This window comes from Schistocerca nitens, chromosome 2 (genome assembly GCF_023898315.1).
Source record: "Schistocerca nitens isolate TAMUIC-IGC-003100 chromosome 2, iqSchNite1.1, whole genome shotgun sequence".
In the NCBI taxonomy this organism is placed as follows: Eukaryota; Metazoa; Arthropoda; class Insecta; order Orthoptera; family Acrididae; genus Schistocerca; species Schistocerca nitens.
In genome coordinates, this window is record NC_064615.1 from 252,613,869 (window position 1) to 252,639,874 (window position 26,006).

At 39.6% G+C, this 26,006-nt stretch overlaps 1 protein-coding gene across 1 annotated transcript in view; it reads right to left on the reverse strand.

Annotated features, from left to right (window-relative positions):
* The window catches only part of LOC126235976 (sterol O-acyltransferase 2-like), a 227,644-nt gene that overhangs the window by 15,461 nt on the left and 186,177 nt on the right, over nt 1-26,006 (reverse strand). Inside the window, exons 6-9 of the mRNA XM_049944953.1 lie at nt 21,595-21,734; nt 18,363-18,526; nt 11,064-11,337; nt 2,985-3,219 (exon numbers count right to left, since the gene is read on the reverse strand). Coding sequence (XP_049800910.1) covers nt 2,985-3,219; nt 11,064-11,337; nt 18,363-18,526; nt 21,595-21,734 — 813 coding nt within the window. The remainder of the gene's footprint in view (nt 1-2,984; nt 3,220-11,063; nt 11,338-18,362; nt 18,527-21,594; nt 21,735-26,006) is intronic.

Genomic DNA, 26,006 nt, shown 5'->3' on the forward strand with positions numbered 1-26,006 from the left:
TCGTCATAGTTAAGTTGTATAAATGTTTTTCCTATTATGGTGTTGGCTCCATGAGGTGGTTTCAGCTGACACATATATTGATGGGGTTTGGCATGCTCAACAAGAAATGATATGTCTTGCCATTTGATCTTAGGCTGTACATGACCAGAGAGTTTATGTTAACTGTACACAACCAATTTACTCCATTTTATGTAGGATTGGTGGCACTATGCACTTTGCTACTTAACATAAGTTAACACATTGTAAGCTGTAATGCAATATATACCCACAGTAATGAAGATGCTCGCATTGACCATGTGAAACATGTTAAACTAAAGAAAAAGTGACATTCAACTTGTATCTGCTCTACAATTTTGATTTCTGATGGTTGCTGTTCCCCTGCAAGCAAATGCCTGCGTTTGCAAAAAAATTGTGTTGCATTGGTTGTCTTTTTCTGTGTTTACAAATAGATGTACAATAGTTCAAGATAAAATGCAATGTGGACATTTATAACCTATTAACTTTACTGTGTCTTGGTCAGCATATGTGAACCATAGTAATCAGACGTGAAGTGAAGCTTTGTAATTAGAGAAAAGTCATGTACAAGTGATCTGAAGAACAGTTTAATATTTTCAGCCTTTTGCCTCAATTGCTATTTAAATTATGCTTTATCATTAGATAAGAAAAGTTCCGTCTCTTTTCAAATGAAAGTTTTATTTGTGCATACCAGTAAGTAGATGTGCAAATAAAACTGAGTTGCAAACGACTGAATCATTCTTATCTGTATGATAAGTCATAAGATCAGAAATGCTCATATATTGTAGATATAGCAAACTATGGAAATATATTGAATCCAGTAAAATCTGCAAGTTTTTAACTTTTGGCACTCTTATCTGCATGCTGCATAAATCACATTTGAAACAGATTACTTTAAATTTGAGCCAACTGATGATTTGCCTTAGCTCTTGAAAAATTAGTTTTCTGTATATTTTAGTGAATGATACTACAAACTTTAACAGTCATTTAACAAAATTTTTTTGTTGCAATATGTGGTAGCTACTAATTTAAATTGGGGAACAGTTGTAACATATTATTTTGAAGAATAGGAAAAGACTGCAGATACACACCAAAATTATCAAGAGAAACTATTTCTGACAAACGTGCAGCATACAAAGGAAGTTCTGTTATGAAATAGTAACATTTCTGGTCTCACTGTGATCACTTCACAATGCAATAGAGAGGCCTTGCTTTTATGATATTGGAGCAAAATTAGTGACAAGGAGAAGTAATCTTTTATAAAACAGAGACACACACACATAATAAAAATGCTAACTTCCATATCATAAGGTACTTTTTCTGTACACAGAGAGTTACACTAATTAAATTTGACTTTCAACCATTGGAGTGCTAAACTTAAAGACGAAAGTAATTTTTGCATGAGGAGTCACTGCCAAGTAACACAGCTCTAAGGAAGTTTGATCATTTGCAGAAAGAGCTGTTACAGTGAAGTACAGAAGGTAACTCAAAGAAATACTCAGTGAGATGAACAGAAATGACACTTTTACATTGAAGTCATCCTGATGTGCAATGGTCCCCTGGACATTACAGAAGGTAAGACATGGTTCTTGATGGAGTGTGTAATCACCATGGGCAGCAGTACACATTCTGTAATGTGCTCCCATGCTGGCCACAAGGTTGGCAGGGTATTCCATTTCTCCACCAGTATGGCTGACAACTGCTGGATGGTGACATGCTGCAATGCATCTCCCCAATGCACCCCTATGTGTTTAATGGGATTTAAGTCGGGGTTCAGACAGGCTAGTCCCTTTGTCAAATATCCTCTCGTTCCAAGAGCTCCTCCACTTGTGCCGTTTGATGCAGTCACCTGGTTTCATTTGTAAATATAGTGTCAGGGTCAAATTCAACCCTGAAAACTTTCACACATGGAGGAAGTAGGGTCATAACAACACTGACCAGGGAGTATACCATATTCAAGGATTTGGAGGACAGTATGTCCATATAGATGTATGCCTCTCTACACAGTACCACCCAGACCAGTAAAATGACCACGTTCAACACTGTCCCTTGGTGCATTACACATTCCCAACTCTCATCATGTGGGGGAACATCCAGAATTGTTGAACATGACTGTTTTGGTGATCCAGGTGTTATAGTGTGGGGAGTCATAAAGTTGCATGGGCTTACTGATCTACTAACCTTTGAACATGGTGCACTCACCAGTTATTGTGACACTGTACTCCTTCCCAATGTGCATTTTTTTCCAAAATGCATTTGGTTCAGACTTCATTTTTATCGATGACAATGTGCTACTGCATCAAACAGCACAGGTGGAGCAGCTCTTGGAACAAAAGGATATTCAGTGATGGACTGACCCACCCATTCCCATGACTTAAATCCCATCAAACATGTATAGGATTCATTGGGAAGATGTATTGCAGCACGTCCACATGCACCAACAACAATCCACCTGTTGTCAACTGTGCTGGTGACGGAATGGAATGCCCTACCATAAGCATTCCTTACCAATCTTGTGGACAGTGTGGGGTCACACTGCAGAGCATGCATTACTGCCCGTGGCAATCACACACCCTATAACAAACCATGCCCTCCATTTTGTAATGTCCAAGAGACTTGCATTTTGTAATGTCCAAGAGACTTGCATTTTGTAATGTCCAAGAGACTGTCAAACTGTGGTGACTTCAGTGTAAATAATGTCATTGAATAAAAGTGTCATTTCTGTTTGTCTTACTGCACATTTCTTTCTGTTAGTTGCTGTAGTATACTGTAGCAGTTCTTTCTATATGTGGTGCAAGTTTTACTGAGTTCTGTTTCATGGGAGTGACACATCATGTGAAAGTTGCTTTCATCCTTAAGCTTTGCTAACCAGTATATAAGTGAGGATGTACTTTTTGTTTAAACTTTTCACAAAGTAAACTTTCAATCAGACCTTGCTGATAATGTATAACCACAGAGAGGTTAGTCACCTGAAAATACTCCAAATGCCATGAAGAGCATTGGGTAACAGAAACCAACAATGAATGTAAGCATGTACTCATGGACAATTGCAGACAGGAAGAAGACTGCAAGTATAGGAAGAGTACGTCTTTTGGCACCTAGCAGCTCACTCAGATCTTTGTACACATACGTATACAGCCAGTCATGGATAACAACATTCCAGTTCCGATAGTAGGCTGCATAGGAATTAGCATTCCACCAGTCCTGAAAAGAAATACGAGATTTTTTTTTACTCAATGTAGCACAATTATTTGCTTATTTCTTTTAAAGCATACGTAAGGTCATAATATAATTGGCATTCTAATTCTTGTTCCTTTTCTGACCCTTCAGTTACTTATCACTGCCATTAAAACTCACATTTATCTCTTGTCACTTTGTTTTGAATATCTGGGGATGTTCAGTTTTCTGTGTGATGTCTACTGATGACCTGTATTAGATTTTCACACCTGAGCTGTGAAACTATTCTGGATAGTGATGGCTAGTTGATATGGAAATTTGTTTGTACTGTTAGTATTTAGTTACTTAATTGCAGAATTCATCCTAAGTTAACATTAAATTATTAACTACAAATACCATAAGGGAATGAATGTGTCATCTTGCAAGTTAAGAATACCCACAGCCGTGGAAAGGCTATTGCAAGATGTTCAGTTATGCAATTTACATAATATTGTTTATTGTAAGCTTACATAGAATAAATACTTTTTGACTTAGCTGTACTGCTCCAGAAGATCATGGTGTAGTTAAGTATTGAAGAAAAGGCTATGACGTATGCTAGCAATCCTGTCTGCAGATCAAAATGTGAGAAAAGTTTGTAAGTGCAAAACACGGTGAGCTGTGTTTATTATTAATTTATTCACATGTTGTTGCTACCTTGGTTTATTAATCATCTGGATACTAAGGAACTTTATACATAAAGTCTTGGGAAGTGTATGCTAATTGATCTCTAGTTATACTTTTAAGTCATTTTGACTTATTTGGAATTTCTTGAGTTTTTGTAGGATTTAAGATAAAGCTATTGCCTCTGAACCAGATGTAAATCTATTCCATTACTGTTCTAGCTGCACCTAGTTAAGACATGTTTCGGGCCTTTTGTCAATATACTTGCAGCATCAAGTGCCATTACAATTTTTGAAGAGCCTTTCAGCACCGCAGATAAATGGTTTATGTGGCCAAGAACAGTGTCAGTCCAAGCAATGAGCCTTGAAGGTTCTCATTTTTATGTTAACCTCTTAATTTGATCTGATTGCTGCCATATCATTTTTTAATGTGACCATCTGTTTTCTATTGTTAGGCTAAGTCACCCCCATCCATCCTAGGATGAAGCCTATAAAGCCATGCCATTTCTGTTTCCCTAGTAGTTTTTTTTATTATTTCCACAACCAGAGGCTCTTTGAAGGACCACAGAAAATGCTAACATGTAATTTTTCTTGTTTAGTTCTGCCACAACTGGGTTTCTGAGATTAGATGTTACTTTTTCAATGGAAAAGCCTTTACAGAGGTATTTAAGAACTGCAAGATCCTTTGTAAGACCTCTGCAAAATGTGTGAAAACTGTTATCCCCAGTATTCATACTGTTTACTGACAGTCAATAAACATTTTATTTACATCAAAAGCACTGCCCTAGATAATTCCATAAGGCAACCTGGAGCAAAAAAGGGATGTTCACTAAGTAATGCAGCACCTTTCTTTTCTTGGCCAGTTTCGGTTGAAAACATGTGGAATTTTTTGTGGGATTTGTGAAACATTCCCACTTCAGCCTCTATAGTATCATTAAGTTCAGATATATGGTGGCACTGTAACCTTCAAAATGCCATCTGTAATGGAGGTGCACTTCAAGTAGGGAGCTGTTATCAAGTTTCTTGTGGCAGAAAAGCAGAGCATCACAGATATTCATAGGCAAGAGTGGAATGTCTACAGAGACATAGCAGTGAAGAGACATAGCAGTGAAGAGAAGCACAGTGAGTTGTTGAGCCAGAGGTCTGTCATCACAACCAGGTTGCGTAAACCTGTCCAATCTTATACAAGCCAGCCAGCCTCTGGCTGAAATGTTGGAACATTTGGACACTCACTATCGAAGTGAGTCATGGTCAAATGCCTTGCTGCTCAACTGGACGTATCTGTTCGTAGTGCTGACACACTTGTCCACCGTTGGTGTATTCAAAGGTGTGTGCCTGTTGGGTTCCCCACTGCCTAACAGAAGACCATGAAGGACCATGAGCACAATACTGCCAGTGATGCCTGTCGTGTGAAATCATTTCAGTTATATTTACCACATAGTTGAAGTGAAGACTGTTGGTGCTATCTAATGGATGCATCTCTAACACAGTTTTTAGCCTAATTACCATAAGTGACTCCTATCATTTAGTCTGAAGTATAAAAGCGTTTCTAACAAGGTTTCATACTTCCAAAAGCAATATTTGTTGTATGGTTTTTGTCATACATTGCAGGATCGCCACTACCAAAGCTGTACTGCATTATAGGTTTGATTATTTAGTGTGACATTGTTACACAGATGTTTAATATCTTATGATGGAGATTTGGAATCCCTACACACATTGAGTTTTGAATCTGATATGTTGGAGAACTTCAGAACGTAACTGTTTCTCCATTTAGCAAGAACTGGAAAGAAACCACTCACTGAAAAAGGAGAAGCAATGAGTCATTGAAAGGCAGACACAAAAAAAGAAAGAAAGAAAACTTGCTAGCTTTTGGGACAAATTCTTGTGTTCTCTAGTTTGGGAAAGGTTTCATTCTGAAAGCTAACTTCTTTTCCTTTTTTGTGTGCCTGTCAGCAACTCAATGCTACTGCTTTTGTGTGAGTGGTCTCCTTTCAGTATTTCTGTCAACATAAGATAATTACAGCATAAATTAGTACTACTGAAAATTCAGAATGAGTGTACTCTTATAATATCTAAATAACTATAAAACCTTACTCTAATTATAAACAGTGATACTGTACTCCACAGCAAGAAATGTAGCCTATTCTCCAAATATCGAAGCGGTTGGATTTTATCTCTACACCAGTAACATGTATTTGTTTTACCAGCTACTATACTGCTTCATTGTCATCGTTGCTATAAAAAAACTGCAATTAGATAGTAATCCAGACAGGTTAAATGGATGAAGTAAATAACAGAAAATAGATGGTGCATCAACAGACAGAACACACTGAACCTTGTTATTCATTACTGCTGTAACTATATGGTCAATAAGATGGGCTTTGATGTGCTGAGGTATTATCACACTGTGGGTATTTCAAGGGGCCCATGAAGCAAGACTGCAATTGTGCAGTTACTTTAAAACTAAGGAGGGGAAAAACATACATTACAATATTTAAATATTTGTCAGAATCAGTACGTGTTTCAAAATGGATATGAATGAAACTGAGTACCAAGCTAATTTATTCATTCCCAGTTAAAATCTTGAATGCACAAGTTCTCAAATCTAGTAAGGGAAGTTTTGGCAGAATATAAATAATTTAAGAGGAGGAAAGACCATTCACTGTATAACAGAACCATTTCTCCTAAATTATTTAAGTTCCTAACTCAATTTACACTGGATCATAGGAAGTAGGAAACTATCTGTTATATTTCCTACTCACATGGATAATTAATTTTATTCCTTAACATAAGAAAAGATACATTACTACTTACTGTAAAGATGACATGTCAATTTGCAGACAGGCAAAATTAAAAGACACTTACATTTTAGCTTTCAGCCATAGCCATTGTCAGAAAAAGAAAGAGGAACAGAGAGAGACACGCCATTCATTCACACAAGGAAGCACACCTTTCCTATACATGACTGGCAGCTCTGGCTGTGTATTTATCTCAATTGTGCCTGTCTGCAATTTAAGATGTCATTTTTATGGTAAGCAGTATTTATCTTTCCTCACAGTGTTGACATTCCAACCTAGAGTATTTATTTTTTTTCCTTGTGTTTTTAGTGCAGCTGCACACACAATTTGTAATTTATATATGAATTTTCCAGGATATTATTTACGCAAAGCTGCAATTAAATTTATAGTTTAGCTGATTACATTTATCTTCCTGATCCCAATGATACAAGCAGTTTCGTTAAAAGCTTAGTTTATTGAAAGTTATGGCCAACTGAAATTTTAACTGTAGTAAGTAATGGAGGAACAGTTTGAGCTAATAGAACACAAAGTACTGTTACCATTTATTTGAAAGCTTATGTTTTTCTCTTTCTGACAACATACTGTAAATTACTTTAAACTAACCCAAGAGATAACTGACATTGAAAGCTCAGACCTCATAATTTCAATTGCTTGTTTTGCCTTAATATTTACAAGATTATTAACATTAACACTGTCTTTTTGTTGTTGTTATTTATTCTGAATCAGATGGTGCCTCTCACTAAATGAGGCACTGATCAAGAGTTGAATAATTTACAATAATGGAAGATGATTTTCAAGATGGCTGCCATACTCATAAGTATGGGATTTCTTACAATGGAACCATTATATGTCCAGTACACTTTTATAATTAACTAACCACTTTCATAAACCAGATATTAGTAAAGTCTTATAGTCCATACAAAATAGCAAAATCTGACCCAGCTAATTTACAAAACATGAAGTACATGGGGACATCAGCGTAAGTGACAGTGCCAACCAGAGAGACTCCATGGTGGAGTGGAGTGTCTGCGAGGGGCATGACAAAGACAGTTCTGTCTTTGATCTCAGAACTCATATGATAAGTATGTTCTGTATTGCACTTTCTCGTCATGAAGTGTTATCACCTCATCTACGTTCTTTGTACTTCTTCCTACATTCACCTATCACACTGGTTACCTGTGATTACTGCACTGACAGAACTTCTTGTTCTGTTCCAGGTTAGTATGCACTTATAATGCAGCCTTCTTACACTATGCCTGTTGCAGCAAGTGTCCCATGCAGTTGCACCTTATGGATTCCATCAAGTGATGTGCATCATCAGAGTTACCTGTGCCTTAACCAACAAACAGTGCTAAAATCTGCACCATGTACTATTACACATGCCTGTTCACGTAACACAATCTCTGGACATGCCATAACAATGGCTACCATTCACTAACCTACTACTGGACGTGCTGTAAGATCCAGATGCACCTACTTTGACTTTGGATCCCTGTGCCTGGCTCTCACACATTACGTATGACCCTGTGGCAACTGGGACACCCGCGTCAACCACACTCCGACCACTGTTTGACATGAGTGGTATACATGATGTAAGCTACCAGACTCTGCACTCCTCAGATGATGATGTGGGATCTACAACAGTGTTTCAAGTGCTTCATGACACTTTTCCATTTCAGTGTTTTGTATGTCTGTAGTACCACCACATTCACACTGTACATTGCTTCAAGAGCCTGCACCTGAAACAGAGCAACTGCCCAGAATGAAATTTTCATTCTGCAGTAGAGTGTGCACTGATATGAAACTTCCTGACACATACACACACACACACACACACACACACACACACACACACACACACACACACACACACACACACACACACACACACACATATATATATATATATATATATATATATATATATATATATATGAATATAACAGAGGGAAACATTCCACGTGGAAAAAATATATCTAAAAAGAAAGATGATGAGACTTACCAAACAAAAGCGCTGGCAGGTCGATAGACACACAAAAAAACACAAACACACACACAAAATTCTAGCTTTCGCAACCAACGGTTGCTTCGTCAGGAAAGAGGGAAGGAGAGGGAAAGATGAAAGGATGTGGGTTTTAAGGGAGAGGGTAAGGAGTCATTCCAATCCCGGGAGCGGAAAGACTTACCTTAGGGGGAAAAAAGGACAGGTATACACTCGCACACACACACATATCCATCCACACATACAGACACAAGCAGACATATTTGTCTGCTTGTGTCTGTATGTGTGGATGGATATGTGTGTGTGTGCGAGTGTATACCTGTCCTTTTTTCCCCCTAAGGTAAGTCTTTCCGCTCCCGGGATTGGAATGACTCCTTACCCTCTCCCTTAAAACCCACATCCTTTCATCTTTCCCTCTCCTTCCCTCTTTCCTGACGAAGCAACCGTTGGTTGCGAAAGCTAGAATTTTGTGTGTGTGTTTGTGTTTTTTTGTGTGTCTATCGACCTGCCAGCGCTTTTGTTTGGTAAGTCTCATCATCTTTCTTTTTATATATATATATATATATATATATATATATATATATATATATATATATATATATATATATATATATAATAAGAATGCTGCTCCCTAGCTGAACATTAGATCTCTTCTGCCTGCTTCATGTCTGGGCTGCCTCCAGCCTGGCCACTGATCACTATACTGCACATGACACAACTCCCACAGCCAACAACACTGTGCTGGGTGTCCTGCTGCTTCAACAGTACAGCCCTGCTGGTACCATGCCCAGTTTGGCAATGCCATGCACAACTGTCATTCTCCTTCTGTGTTCTGAACTTCAAATGTGGGCCGATGTAAGCACTTCGGACCAAGCTAAGATGTGAAGTCACCTTTGCACATCTTTCACATCAGCCAACTTGAGAGACATAAGACTATGTGCTTGACCTCAATTCATGTGCGTATTTCCTCTTAGATACAGGATAAGATATCAATTCTGAAATATAAGTTCATACAAATGTGAGCACATTCTGAAATCGATGTTTACACAACTCACTGATACGGCCAGGAAACAGCTCTGTGCTGCCAACAATTATTAAGTTTCTGTGCATGGAACAGTTTGTCATGTCATACATCTCAACACAGACCTCTAATGCCCATGGACCTTCTACATCTACATGGATTACCAACCACTGGCTGATATGATACAGCACCCGTTGTATGATGTGACCCCTCACCACTTTTGTCACCTTTAACTCACAGCGTAATACAAAATGGACATCCACCACTTACACATTGCCAGCAACATAGTTTGTAACTATCTCTCACATATGAACAGAATTTCACTCTACTTTGACTATACCAAGCTAGCAGATGAACAAGACTGCGATCCATCCATCACCATCTTTCGTCACAGTGTCACCTCCAGTTTGTGCATCAAATGACTAACGATTCGTGGTGCCAATGCTCACATTCTCTGCAATGTCTCTCAGAACATAATATGACTGCACATTCCCCAAATGACGTGTTGCACAATCCTAAATCACCCCCACAGCCTGGCTCACCCTAGTGTCCAACCTAAGGTCAGGCTTATAACTGAATGATTCATTTGGCTGAATGTCAAATGAGATTAGCACACCAGGTTGCAGGCTTACCTAGCGTATGGAGACAGCAAGGTTAAATTGCCATGTGCCACCTCCACTCAGCAGGTTTGACATACCAAGTGCTCTATTTCAGCACATGCACATGTATCTTTTCGGCCCCCTCCCAGAATGTCTGAAGTGTGTTACATGAGAAACTGCAGTGTTCATATAATTAACAGCATGTGCAGATACTGTCAGCAGATGATTTTACTGCATGGTTACACTTTTGTAAATTCAAGAATGTGCCAACCCACACTTTACTGCAAATGTGCTGTTAATGGATAAGGGTTAATGTCAATGTAGATTATGAATGTGTTGTGGTGTAGAAACTGAACTCTGACATGGAAATAAAACATTTCCAGGCCCACACCCATGTAACATATTTTCTTCTTCTATGAGCAAGGAATGTTTCCTGAAAGTCTGGCCATACCTTTTTGTTACATCCTCTGTAATATGTGGCTACGTTTACTTTGTCCATTATTTGTATTCCACCCAGGACTTCCCTTTATCATAATTAAATCACATGGAAATTTTGCCTTTACAATATCATTCTTGTTTTATTTATAACTGTTAAGCATGTTCATTTACAAAGTACCAGTAATTTCTAATAAATATCCTCATTTATGAATATGAATCTTGCCAGGATCAATAAAAATATGCACACAACATGCTTAAATGGTAAGGTTTTTCTTTTATATGATCATACAGCAATCTAATGGAATTAACAAATTGTTTAATCAGTTAGTTTAAAAACTGTGGAGATCATACCTTGTAGAACATGCGGTCTGCAAACCTTGTTATTTCAGCAAATGCATTCATCCAAGCATGAAGAATGCAATAGAAACCACAAAGAAATACAGTAATTGAAGGAACCATGCTACCAAAAATGGCAACGACCATTGCCTTAGGAGACAGCTGTTGCTTCCCGAAGTTTCTGAACATAGGTACCAAGCTGCGTTCAAAGACAAAGCTAATGAAGAATATTACTCCAAACACCTCTGTCAGATGCCACACCACCACCTTCCAGCGGATTTCCTTAGTCCTGCAAGTCAGTATCAAACAGAATGAAACAGTATTTAACAATGATATGAAACACTTGCTCCTACATAAATATGCTATATTAGTTAATTTCAAGTATAAAAGAATAGTATAGGGTCTGGCAGAAACAAATTCCATGTTTTAAAAAGTAGGTACAAGCAAATGGTGAAGGTAGGAGACATCTAGGAAATAACCCTCTCAACTTGACTGGAATACGCTCTTTGAAATTCTGAAGGTGGCAGGGGTAAAATACAGGGAGTGAAAGGCTATTTACAATTTGTACAGAAACCAGATGGCAGTTATAAGAGTCGAGGGACATGAAAGGGAAGCAGTGGTTGGGAAGGGAGTGAGACAGGGTTGTAGCCTCTCCCCGATGCTATTCAATCTCTACATTGAGCAATCAGTAAAGGAAACAAAAGAAAAGTTTGGAGTAGGTATTAAAATCCATGGAGAAGAAATGAAAACTTTAAGGTTCGCCAATGACATTGTAATTCTGTCAGAAACAGCAAAGGACTTGGAAGAGCAGTTGAACGGAATGGACAGTGTCTTGAAAGGAGGGTATAAGACGAACATCAACAAAAGCAAAACAAGGATAATGGAATGTAGTCGAATTAAGTTGGGTGATGCTGAGGGAATTAGATTAGGAAATGAGACACTTAAAGTAGTAAAGGAGTTTTGCTATTTGGGGAACAAAATAACTGATGACGGTCGAAGTAGAGAGGATATAAAATGTAGACTGGCAATGGCAAGGAAAGCATTTCTGAAGAAGAGAAATTTCTTAACATCAAGTAAAGATTTAAATGTCAGGAAGTCGTTTCCGAAAGTATTTGTGTGGAGTGTAGCCATGTGTGGAAGTGAAACGTGGACGATAAATAGTTTAGACAAGAAGAGAATAGAAGCTTTTGAAATGTGGTGCTACAGAAGAATGCTGAAGATTAGATGGGTAGATCACATAACTAATGAGGAGGTACTGAATAGAATTGGGGAGAAGAGGAGTTTGTGGCACAACTTGACTAGAAGAAGGGATTGGTTTGTAGGACATGTTCTGAGGCATCAAGGGATCACCAATTTAGTACTGGAGGGCAGCGTGGGGAGTAAAACTCGTAGATGGAGACCAAGAGATGAGTACACTAAGCAGATTCAGAAGGATGTAGGCTGCAGTAGGTACTGGGAGATGAAGAAGCTAGCACAGGATAGAGTAGCATGGAGAGCTGCATCAAACCAGTCTCATGCCTGAAGACCACCACCACAACAACAACAACAACAACATTTCTAGAGAATATCGAGTAGTGTGAGTTGTGGCTCCATCTTGTTGAAATCTGTCTTCTCCCTATTAATGGTCCCCAACAAACTGGTTTAACTTAGGCTGAAGGACGGTCTCTATCATGTGACAGTAGTCATTTGAATTAACCATTCCCATTATGGCTTATTCTTTGAAAAAATATGGACAAAAACACCAAACTTTGCTACAGCACGCCAAACTGTCACATGACGAAGTATTAATTGATGAATTTCCTGAAGGTTTTCAGCTGCTCAGTAGCGGAAACGGTTTGTTCCTGGTACCTGACAAGTGGAAATGGGCCTCATCAAAAGCAATCAAAATAGAGCCAGGGGGTATGTTTTGAACAAATTCCTCATACACAGCTCTTTGAGTTTCAAAATCCCTCTCACTCAATTCTTGGGCAACCATCATTTTGTATGGTTGCATGTGAAGCTCTCTATACAGGATTATTCTTACACTCCTACCACACCATCACAGGGCAGCTGAACGCTTCAAATGACGATCATTGGATGGAAACTCTCATACATGCCATGTTTTCCAGTGGAGAAGCTGATGAAGTTTGGGTATCAAACTCAAATATTTTTTTCTATCAGAAACAGAATCATGTCAGCCGAGTTCAAAGTGAATATGAAATGGTTGCCGAGTAGTAATCACAGAACCCCCATTACAAATATACTCCTCCACAACAAATGCATGATGGTCACGTAGTAAAGCCACTGGATCTACTGAAAATGCCAGCTATACCACTATTGATTGATACTCCCTCCATATTACCATCCCCACCACAACTCAGACAGTGAACTCTCCAAATACGGGAGGTTGCTCAGCCAGACCCTGTACATTACAGTACATAGACCAAGCCAAAATACATATTGAAAACAAGTAATCATTAAAAACTACAGTGTCCACAAATATAATTGCAAAAGGATAAACAGATATATGCAAAATTAATAATAATACAGGATTTTCAGAAAGAAAACTATAGTCCACAATAGCAAGGGAATTCAAATAAATTTAGGAAAAGCAGAAAGTGTTAGAAGCTGTTCTGTACATACATTGGTGACCGTGAGTTGTTTTGTTTACCTTGCCATTCCAATGGTTCAAATGGCTCTAAGCACTATGGGGCTTAACATCTGAGGTCATCAGTCCCCTGGACTTAGAACTACTTAAACCTAACTAACCTAAGGACATCACACACATCCATGCCCACAGCAGGATTCAAACCTGCGACCGAAGTAGCACTGCGGTTCCGGACTGAAGCACCTAGAAGCGGCTGGCCCTTGCTATTCATTTCATATGTTCCTCCACGATAGTTCCTAAAGACAACGACTTGCCATTAGTGGAGAGATATGGCACCAGCATTTCCTAGTTTTATGCTGGGTACAACTGTGAAGCAACGGTATGAACACATCAAATGGACAGAAATAATATCACATTTTCAACTTGTTCTGGGCCCCCATTGGCCTACCAAACCTCTACGATCCTGACATGATGGAAAATGCTAACACCAGCATTGGCTCACACACAAGGTTATGTCAACCATCATGTTTTTTCTGTGGCTCTAGCCTTCATTACAAAAGTACAAGCCAAAAATATGGTTTTGCCTTGGTCAACAACTAACTGACCATCCTCAGCACCCTGGATGGTAATGCTCATTTTATGTAAGAGGTCAGCCACTTACACAACTTTATAGATCTCATCGGTGGCACATTTTATCATCACCATTACACCACAAGTACAAGATGGTGAAACTGATTATTATCGAGTGCCTATTGCACCCTCCAGCCAAAGCCTTCCCTGATGAGAATCTGGGGTCTAGGAAGCCTTCTGAGCTCTTGGGCCACCTACGAACTATCATGGATGTGGAAGTTATGCCTGGCGTCACCCTAGGGATCCTTTGGCTCAAATTCCTCCATGACCTACACCTACACCTATACCTACATCCCAATGCATCAGTCCCTATGGGGACCAAACTTCACCTGGCCAACTGCTCTTCATTGAATTCCCATTTGGCTTCCCTACTTGAGTTCACAGTCAAGTGCTTCAAGATCAACATCCTACATGATCGCAATGATGAGCTCAAACAATTGATCAGCACTGCATTGGAGAACCTACCAAGTGCTCATCACACATTCTGCAACCTCACCAGTACACTTCCAATGCACAACTCCATCACACCTACTGCAGCCAACACAACCTCTGCCGAACCTCAGCATTCAAACATGATGGTTAGTGACAGTCCTTGTCTCATTGTCTCGTCTGACTGCCCTGCAGTTCCATGCAATATCAGCTGTGTTTCTATCATGCACGTCTCTGATGAGCATTAAGGGTAATCACAAACCATACTTGTCACCAGATTACCAAAATAGGGGCCCTCCCATGCCTCACTAAACTTGCCACCTCAAGCTGCATAAGTTATACCATGGAAAGGTGATTGTACATGAACTGCTTTCCTTTGGGATTGTATGACCCTCAGACACTGGTTGTCACCTATCCACCTCACACTCGAGGACAGTTCATTCGATTTGTGTGGGGACTATTGCCAGATTAACACCCACCCTATTATTGACAATTACCCTATTCCACACATCCAGGACTTCACCCAACTTAGCCCAAGTGTTCAGTGTCCTCAATTATAAGAACTTCTTGATGCAATAATTTACCATGATCCATAATGGATCAACGAAGATCAATTGTAAGAACACAGGGTGGAGCAGGAAATTATCCCCATTTAAAGATGGTACTGCAAAGAAAAGGGGGAGGGGGAGGAAGATGGAAGAGTGGGAGTGGGCTCCAAGGTCACAGTGGCACTGGATGTTTATCTTGGTACCATTGTTAGTTGTGAACGTAGTGTCACCAGATGAGCAACATTCTTTTGCTGTTGAAACCTGTTGTTCTGGAAATCAGTCTAGTGGCAGTACACCATGTTATGCCTACTCAGTATCAAATCCTCCCTTCAAACAGTGTTCCCAACCATAAAATGATTCTGTTACAGGTAGAGAACTTTTGTCGATGTGGCAGTGTTATGGAGAAGAGAGTTGGAGCACAGAGGACCAATAGAACACCTGAAAATATTGAGTGTGTAAGCATTCATTGCCACTTGCACTGTCTAGCCATACTGTATGTTGGATTCTCCATAAAGACTTTCAGCTCCATCCATATAAAATAGTGATCACTCAAGAACTGTCACAACAGGACTGGCAAAATTGACAACAAGCCTGTGAAGAGTTGATTGAAAACATTTTTCAAGACGTGCACATTTTCTTCAGTGATGGGATGCACACTTACAAATTTTTGGATGTGTTAAGAAACTGAATATGAGTTGTGTGAATCCAGGGGAAATTTGTGAGACACTTCTCCAAAGTGATAAGGTCACAGTTTGAGGTGCAATCAGTGCTGAGGAAATCACTGGGCTTTATTTTTTTGAGAAGAACCATGCTGTTAACCATCAATAGTGGACGGTATGTGAATATGATCCAGAACTTCAACAAATGTAAATGAAACTCATTTGGTTTCAGCAGGATAGTACCACAGCCCACACTGCTCAACATTTGACAAATATTTTGAGCAAAATCTTTTCCGGTCATCTGATCTCATGATATGGCGACATTCCATGTCCTGTGCACTGACCTGATTTAAGTCTGTGTGTCTTCTTTCTTTGGGGTTACCTCAAAGCTGAAGTTTATAAACACCAACCAAGGACCCTGGGAGCCTTAAAGGATACTATATGCCTTGAAATAGCCTGTATTCTACAAAAAATACTCCTTAGAGTGATGCACAACTTTACAAACTCGCCCCCTTGCTAAAGACCAGGGGTGACAGTTCCAGTCACTCCAAGTTGTGAACATTATGCAACGTAGACAGTGGGTGATATGTGGTTGTATGGGATCTGAGTAACGGATTCATTTAACAATGGCATTGGACCATTAAAGCCACCCTAATGAATCATCCTGTACAGTGAGCCACTTTTCTTACTAGCTGAGTTCACTGAAGACACTACTCTCCCTTCACAGGAGGACCTACCCATGTTAGCCGAGTGGGTTCATTCACATACTGTGAACATCCACACCCCTATGCTGCGCACACACACATTTTCATGAGTCTTCATTCATAACAATGTAGTTCATTGTGAGTTCATCATGTCACAATGTGAACAAAAACAAATGAATAGGCATAAACACTGTAGCAGAAATGAATGAAAAACAATTAAGGAAGTCAATTATAAATAGTGCAGTGCAGTAAATAACGCAAAATGCCAAAAACTGCAGATGTTAAATGAAGCCTGTTGACATCAACCATGCTAGCAAGAGGGGAAGGTGCAGACTATGTAAAGAAACACTGCAAGTAGCGTACAGACTAACTTCATAAAGAAAAGGCTGTTTTTAACCTAAAAGAATCAAAAAATAAGTTAAATGAGTGATGGAAAATCTCACATAAAGATGTGAAACAAATACTAACAAAGAGATAGAGGGGCTGGCCAGTACTTACCTTAGCTCAGTAAAGCCGATAGATACACAAAAAACAGAATCAAAAATTTACGTTCCTAGCTTTCGGAACAAATGTTCCTTCATCAGGGAGGAGAGAGGGGAAAGAAAGGGAAGAAGGGAAAGTAGATTCAGTTACTCACAACCCAGGTTATGAAGCAACAGGGAAAGGAAAACAGGGAGGGTAGCAAGGATGGAGGCACGGTTGTCAGAGGGAAGCCAAAGATATTCCAGATATCTAGATATCTTTGGCTTCCCTCTGACAACCATGCCTCCATCCTTGCTATCCTCCCTGTTTTCCTTTCCCTGTTGCTTCATAACCTGGGTTGTGAGTAACTGAATCTACTTTCCCTTCTTCCCTTTCTTTCCCCTCTCTCCTCCCTGATGAAGGAACATTTGTTCTGAAAGCTAGGAACGTAAATTTTTGGTTCTGTTTTTTGTGTATCTATCGGCTGTACTGAGCTAAGGTAAGTACTGGCCAGCCCCTCTATCTCTTTGTTAAAAAATAAGTTAAGAAAGTCAATTATAAATAGTGCAGTGCAGGAAATACAAAATTCCAAAAACTGCAGATGTTAAATGAAGCCTGTTGACATCAACCATGCTAGCACGAGGGGAAGGTGCAGACTATGTAAAGAAACACTGCAAGTAGCGTACGGACTAACTTCATAAAGAAAAGGCTGTTTTTAACCTAAAAGAATCAAAAACTAAATGTACAAATGTACGTATCCAATTTACAGAATGCCACAGAAGATGCTTTATATATAAAAGCAAAACATGTCTGGTGTAATTCTTTTTAATTACATTGCAGTCAGCTCAAGACAGATAACCTATAATAACAGATAGACAAATTATTCTTAACTCTGTTCCTTCATCATGGAGGAGAGAGCAACAGCTAGTACTAACAAGTGTTGTTTAGTTTTTGGGGTTTAGATAGTTACTGTAAAGCATAAACACAGGGCACACAATTGTCATAATCAGATATTATTATTATTATCATCATTCTTTCTGACAGAATTTAGAACTCCTGAAGACACTATATAAAATCAGTATGAATAGCAAATCAAAACTTCCTTATGAAGAGTTGATTCACTGTAGTCAAAAACAGTAGGCAAGGCACAAAGTCACTAATTTTATCAAGAAACTTGTTGTGATTACATTCTTAAACGTTTTCAAAGGTACTTTGACATACTCATTTCTATGTTTACAGCTCTATAGGAGAAAAATTGAACGAAAGGAAATGAAAAAAAAAAAGGTTGAACTTACCTTGGATATGAGTCTCTATAAACAAGGGTTGGAACAAACATGAAGTACACAAAATGATTGAAGTCTGGAAGTAGCACATCTGTGGCTTCAGTATGAGGTTTGAACATTTTAACTTTTGGCACTTTACTTCTTAAGAATGCATAGCTCTTCATTATCATTCGCACCTGCAATACAAAATGTTAGATTAACAAATGGTAAATAAATGCAAAATAATAAAATAATGAAAAATTCTGGTTGGAACGTAAGTATTACTAAGAGAAAGCCATACTACGTAGAAGAAAGTATGACCAGTGTACAATCACATGAAAAAATCCACCACACAACTGAACAGAAGGAAACAGCAAGTTTGGTTTGTGTGTGTATAGAAGTCAGTTAATGTGGATGTTGTGACGATTAGTTTAATTTACATAGTTGAATAATACCATGGTTGGTGCCAATGACTATTGCTGCAATTGCACATGCTTCAAACTGTGTAATCCAGTTATCACATGGCCTGGGACTGACTGTGTCCATTGTGATGTAATGAACAGAGATTCAACTACTGAATTATATGAGACATCCAATTACAAAACATAACAATACACTAATTTTATTACATTGTTGCATATTAATGGTCACGTCTTGGGTTTCAACTTATACTAATTATTATTTAATATCATTTGAGACAATATAGAAAATGGCTCAATAAAATTTTTGTTCAAGCCTTATAAAACAACAACTGCTTGTGAAGTAAACATGCATTAATTACTGGTCTTAAATACAGCATGGGAGAGTGTATTTTGTATAGAAAAATTAGGATATATAAATGGAATTACCATTATTGTAAGCAGGAAAATTAATTTAATTCTTCTGAAAATCTGTATGTTTTCATACTGTCATAAATAACCATTATGTAATATCTGACACACAAAGCCGCCATATTTTATGAAACTAATTATGAGGAACACATTTATGATTTACGTAGAGCAAATGTCACACTTAAATGGTTTTGCACAGTTTTTTCTTTACTGTAAATTATACAAATTATTGATTGTAACAATACTGTAAGCACCAAGCATCATCTAAATCTTATTTAAAAAATGGCCGCTGTGGCTGTATGGCAGTAGAAGTTGGCAGTTGTTAATGTTACAGAATGGACAGCAGTAGTTATTAACATTATGAAATGGAGTTCAAGGCAGTGTGTGAATTAGTTCAAGTCCTGTTAAAGTATAGTTCAGAAAGTGAGTTGAATAAATGAACAAACTGTCTGTTACTTGGTGTTGGACTTTTTATTTCAAGAAGTTACCCTCTGCCAATTACAAATTAGGTACCATAAATTTCCTAAATTACTGTTACTGAATAATACATGATTTTATGAAGTGAACATATATGGGCAGCAATGTATTTCAATAATCAATTCTATTAGCTAAGTATGGACCTCAAATGTATAAATTCCTGTCCTAAGAATTGTATGGTTTGCAATACACCTCAGTCAGTACCCGAGACACATCAAGCTAAAATTGTAATTTTTTTATTTAATTCATTTGCATGACAAGAGGAATATTGCATTATCCAAGTGGGTGGTTTGTTCATGGACATACCCAAATAAAATGTGTGCTGAAGTAAATTTGTTAGATGACATGGAATTTTTTGTGTGTGCCCTGTCCCAGATGAGGTAAGCAAAGCCAGTAACAGGCCTGGAGAAGGAGTTGCTGCGTGCAGATCATGCAACTGTATCTTTCACAGAGAGAAGACCTGTAGGGCAAGTAAAGGGGACCAGAAGAGTATGCACAGGGTAGGAGAGGTTGCAGAGGTTAGTTGGGTAGGTGCTAAGAATTGGGGAAAATGTTCTTCATTTGAGGGCAGGGCAAGGAGTTATCAAACCCATAGTGGATAACATGGTTCAGTTGTTACAGGCTTGGGTAGTGCGAAGCAATGAAAGGAAATTCCTTTGTTGCTTTTGGCCTGTGTGAAATTTTTGTTGTGTATTGGTTCTGTACATCACAGTCCAAGTTAAGTATACTTTCATTTTAAGCACTAACGAGTATGTATAGTGGTGTTCCAGATTTAGTTTTCCTGTGATTTCTTAAATTGCTTAAGTTAAATGCAAGAATGGCTCCTTTGAAAGGGCACTACTGGTTTTGTTTTTTTTCCATTCTTACCTAATCTGAACTTGTGCACTGTCTTTAATCATCTCATCATGCCATTAAACCTTAATCTTTCTCCTTTCTAAATGGTTACCAGTGTCTGCTAGGTGTTGCATAACCTACTTTGCACAGTAATTTACACCTACTGTTTTGCAGACCTAATACCTTATTATACTTGTTTCCTGTTCACAGCAAAATAGATTCAAAAATGGTTCAAATGGCTCTGAGCACTATGGGACTTAACATCTGAGGCCATCAATCCCCTAGAACTTAGAGCTACTTAAACCTAACTAACCTAAGGACATCACACACATCCATGCCCGAGACAGGATTTGAACCTGCAACCGTAGTGGTCATGCAGTTCCAGACTGAAGCACCTAGAACCGCTCGGCCACAGCAGCCAGCAAAAGAGCTTCTTTTAAGCGCAAAAATTCATCTGGATCCAGTTTTTTTTGGCTAACTTGTGAATAAAGTCATTCCCTTGCCTCTGTTTTCCATCTGGGCCCAAAAGAGTTACACAGAGTTTCAGTTAGTGTGATTTTTAATGTCTGTTTCTGAAATATGTAGCCTGTTGTTACTGGTTTGAAACTGAATAGAGGGCTTACTCTCAGGTTGAGAATGACACTGTGCTACAAACCTTTTATAACACTTTCTAACTTTTAGCTTACTGTGACTTATACAGTTTGCTTTGAGATCTTGGCCAACATGCTGCTGCACTGCCAAAAATTGCAATTAAAACATTATCTCTAAAAGTCTTTAGAAGATCACAATCAGATAAGTACTATGTACTAAGCTGTGAATTTTGCTTTATTTGTAATTCTTTCACTATAAGCTTATTTTTTCTTATATCACTGTTGACAAGATTGTTTGGGTAACATTGTGTTTTCTTTTATGAAGATAAGGTTACGGGTATATTTGGAGGTAATTGACCCTGGATGATCTTCTCACTATAGATCTATTGGAATGAGAAATACATCTCATTTAATCTCTTATCTCATCTCAAGAAGTTCACATGACGTATGATTTGAACTTTACTACTACTAACATTAATAATTATTTATGCACTACATACAGAAATGTCACAAATTCACAGACTGCATACTTACTTGCTCACAAAGAATGATCATAGCTGAGATAGGAGGTAACTGATTGTATTGTATAACACATACTGGCAGCACCAGAAAACCAATTTTGTAGGCAATTAGAAGAATCAGAGCACTGTTGTCCAGAAGTTTTCTCTGATGTCCTGTAAGGAAACCGATGAATAAGCACATGCATAGAATTCAACTTTTTATTATATCAGTAGAAAAGTTAATATACATGACATTCTCCATGTAGCTTTATTTTGTAATTCACATCTAATAATGTTTATGATACCACAGAAAGAGAGATTATGGATTGAAAAATGAGGATTAAGACTCAAATTTACACTTACAGAATGCAGGAGATATAAATTTCTGGTACATAATACCTCAAGATGTATATTAGAGGAATCAATACTGTTATTGTCGAATATCAGCTCAAGACTAATTATATTACACTTCTAGCACAGTGTCTTCATCCTGCTGGTTTGCTTACCCTTGGCCCACAGGTCTCTCTCCACCACACGTTTTACAGATATCATTTGGCATGTTGTAGACATGATACTATTTACAAAGACTCTGTTGATACTGCTATTGTCACAGGCACCATGAGCCACACTTACAAGCAATGCATGCTTCAGGAAATCTATGTCACTGTGATAAAGAAAACACATTTCATCTGCTTATCACTGTCATGGATGTGCTCCCACCTGCTAGATATTTAAGATGGAGTGCAACCTCCAGCAACAGCATGCAATTGCTCACTCATTTCCAGGCCAGGAGCCAGCTTCACTTCGTAACCCATCAATCTAAACTTGCTGGGACCAGACACTCCATTTTACACCACACCATCTCCACACTGCTTCATGGTATGCCATACAGAGTGATCCTACAGATACTGTTCCTACAGCCACTAGGGATGAGGCTTCCCTACAGAATTGTTATTATACCAGTGGACTTTGCTCCTGTTACTTTTAAGTGATCATGAACAACCTTTCAGTTGCTAGCCAAACCAACTTTTTGTGAACTTGTGCCATGAATAAATTGTTCTGCAGTTCAACCTGCAGTCACTGACAAATCTTCCATCACCCACTACAGGTCTTAACTGTTACAATTATCATTTATATTCCCATGCATATGATAATTTTCATGTACATTGAAACAATCTGGCCATGTTTCCTTTTGCTTTGTAGCTTGCTCCTACAGAGAAGCCTTTCATTCAATGATTTACAGGTTCTCTTATAAATTATCTTAAAAACACAGGAATTTCTAATGACTGGTTCTTATTGTTTGTGGCTGGATGGACGAATAAGTGGCCCAGACTACCAGGTCATCAGTCTCTTTCTTCTCAAACAGGCAAAACCCAGTGGAAGAAAGACAAAAGCTCTACAAAAGGTCAATGGAGCTGAGATAAGGAATGAATGGAAGAAAGGAAGCCAGAGGAAGAAAGGCACGCAAGGTGCATCATCTAGGAAGCAGCCCGAGGCCCCCAAAAGCAATAAGGGGACAAACATCCCCCACTCTCTGCCATTTACCAGACGTACTCCATTCAGAAATTACCCAAGAAAGACTAGCAACATAGACAGGGCAAGAGAAGCACAGACAGTTGAATAAGCCTGACAGGTTACACAAGAGGAGAGAAGAAGAGTAAAAGAGCAGGTAGGGTGAGGAGCGGGTTGGACCACCAAGTCCAGACAGCTGCAGTCCAGTCTGCGCAGATGTGGTAACAGAGTGTTCTGCCAACTGGTCAATGGGTGAATAATGTTAAATGGCCCTCCCTTAAAGTGAGGGGTAAAAGCCCCCTTAATGAATAAAATGCCAAACTAAGTCAGACAATGATGTATCTTGTCCTAACACCAGGAGTAGTGACTCAGGGAAAGGGTGGCTAGTTGGGACAGTTCAGCAAAATGAGGACCACCAACCAGTGGTATCATCCGCAGTGACAGTGGGGTGGGTCCTCGTGATGGAGAAGATGACCACGAGTCAATGAAGTATGGCTGGTGCAGAGCCAGCAAAGGACAGTACAGTCTAGAGCCTTTGTGAGAGGCCTGCTTGCAGGATCTCCACAGATTTGTAGTATCCTTTATCATCTGTAGGATGTTTGGTGAAGCAACTGTGAGCCATTCTGTATTATAGATTCCTAAGACTTGATGGCATAATATTGATCAGAGATCTGTTTCCGGAATACCGATCTCAAGAGTCAATTTGACGGTAGCCAGTTTCGCCAGGCTATCAGCAACTTCATTCCCCAGGATGCCAATGTGGCCTGGGGTCCAAACAAAGATCACTGAGAATCCACATTGTATAAGGGCATACAGGGAATCCTGTATAGATATGCCCAATGGATGGTAAGGGTAACACTGGTTGAGAGCTTGCAAACTGTTCAAGGAGTTGCTGCCTATGAGAAAGGACCCACTGGTGCAAACGCTACAGCCATTTGGCAAGAAGCACAGTGCAGTATGTCTGATGTGAATACAAGCAAAGCCCACATGACCAGCAACCGTCAAGCCATCAGTATAGACTACTTCTGAACCCTGGGATGTGCCAAGGAGAGAGAAAAATTGGTTGGTTGGTTTAAAAGGGGTGAAAAGGACCAAACTGTGAGGTCATCGGTCCCTTGTTCCCAGTAAATTACCCAAGGGAAAGAAGAAAACAAAGAAGATGTACTGCATAATAACAGCAGAAAGACAAGAAAACCACAGAGACACAAGAAACAGGAGAAGAGATTAAAAACAAGAAAGCAGATTACCATGCCTGGCTGACCATGAGAATAAAAATGGAGAAGCCAGCCACTCTGCAACACATTAAAACCTCCACCCTAAAAGTCCTAGGGTGGAGGACACAGAGGGACAAAGGACATGTGCTAAAACTCAGATCAAATGATAAAACCCACCCTCATGAATAAAACATAAAATTAAAGCTGCTGTTGAGGCATTGTCACCCAAACTGAAGGTAGGGTTCTGGGAAAGTTAAAAGTCCACTGCAGAGCAGATAAAAGTGGGCAGCTCAGCAAGAGGTGGACAACTGTCATTTGGAAGCCACAGCGACACTGAGGTGGGTCGTCACGACAGAGGAGGTAACCATGTGTGAGCCAGGTATGGCCAATGTGGAGCTGACAAAGGACAACTGATTCCCTGCAAGAAGCCCACAGGGAAGACTTCCACACATTCGCAGTCTCCTTAATGACACGCGCTTTGTTGTGCATACTGTTATGCCACTCTGTCTCCCAAAGCTGAAAACCCTTGTGGCATAAGGCAGAGTGCAGTTCAGTTTCAGGGGTGACCATCTCCAGGAGTAGTTTCCACGTAGCCTGTTTGCCAGCCTGTCAGCAAGTTTGTTGCCTGGGATTCCGACATGTCCTGGGGTCCACACAAACACCACTGAAAGATTGGACCATTCCAGGGCAGAGATGGACTCCTCGATGTTTGCTACCAAAGGATGGTGAGCGTAGCACTGGTTGATAGATTATAAGCTGCTCAGGGAGTCAGAACAGAGAAGAAACGACACACCAGAACAAGAACGGATGTACTGAAGTGCATGAGATATGGCCACAAACTCTGCAGTGAAAACACTGCAGCCAGTGGGCAAGGAATGCTGTTCAATATGGCCTCTTAGGACATAGGCGGACCCAACATTACCATCAGCCATTGGTGTAAACAACTTCAGAGCCCCAGAACACATCAAGAATTGCGAGGAAGTGCCAGCGGAGAGCGGCAGGGTTAACAGGGTACTTTGGCTGAGGTGTACACCGTGCAGGTGTACGTGAATGGACCTCAAGTACAGATGGTAGAGGGAAGGACTCCAGTTCGGAGAGAAGGGACTGTATGCGAACCACAATCGTGAGCCCTGACTTGGGCCACAGATGCAGGAGACGAACTGCCACAGGTGGGAAAAGGAGACAGTAATTTGGATGCTCAGGAGAACTACAAATGTGTGAAACGTGACTGGGAGCAGTTGTGCATGTCAGATCTGCAATGGAGGGACGCTGGCCTCCACCGGACACTGATCACCCAACTCATTCTAAAAGATCCCGTCACTAGGTGAACACCACAGTGGTGCACTGGGTCGAGTAAACGCAATGCTGAGGGAGCCACCGAACAATAAACCAGACTCCCATAGTCAAGGCGGGATTGAACAAGGGCTCTGTAGAGCTGCAGCAGCGTAGAGTGATCTCCACCCCAGTTGGTGTTGCTCGGGCAGTAGAGAGCACTGAGGTGCTGCCAGCACTCTCGCTTAAGCTGACAAAGGTGAGGTAGCCAAGTTAATCGGGAGTCGAAAACCAATCCTAAGAATCGATACGTCTCCACTACAGTGATTGGATCATGATTACGATAAAGTTCAGGTTCTGGATGAATGGTACAATGCTGACAGAAGTGCATGACACACGACTTCACAGCTGAAAACTGGAAGCTGTGGGCTATAGCCCATGACTGTGC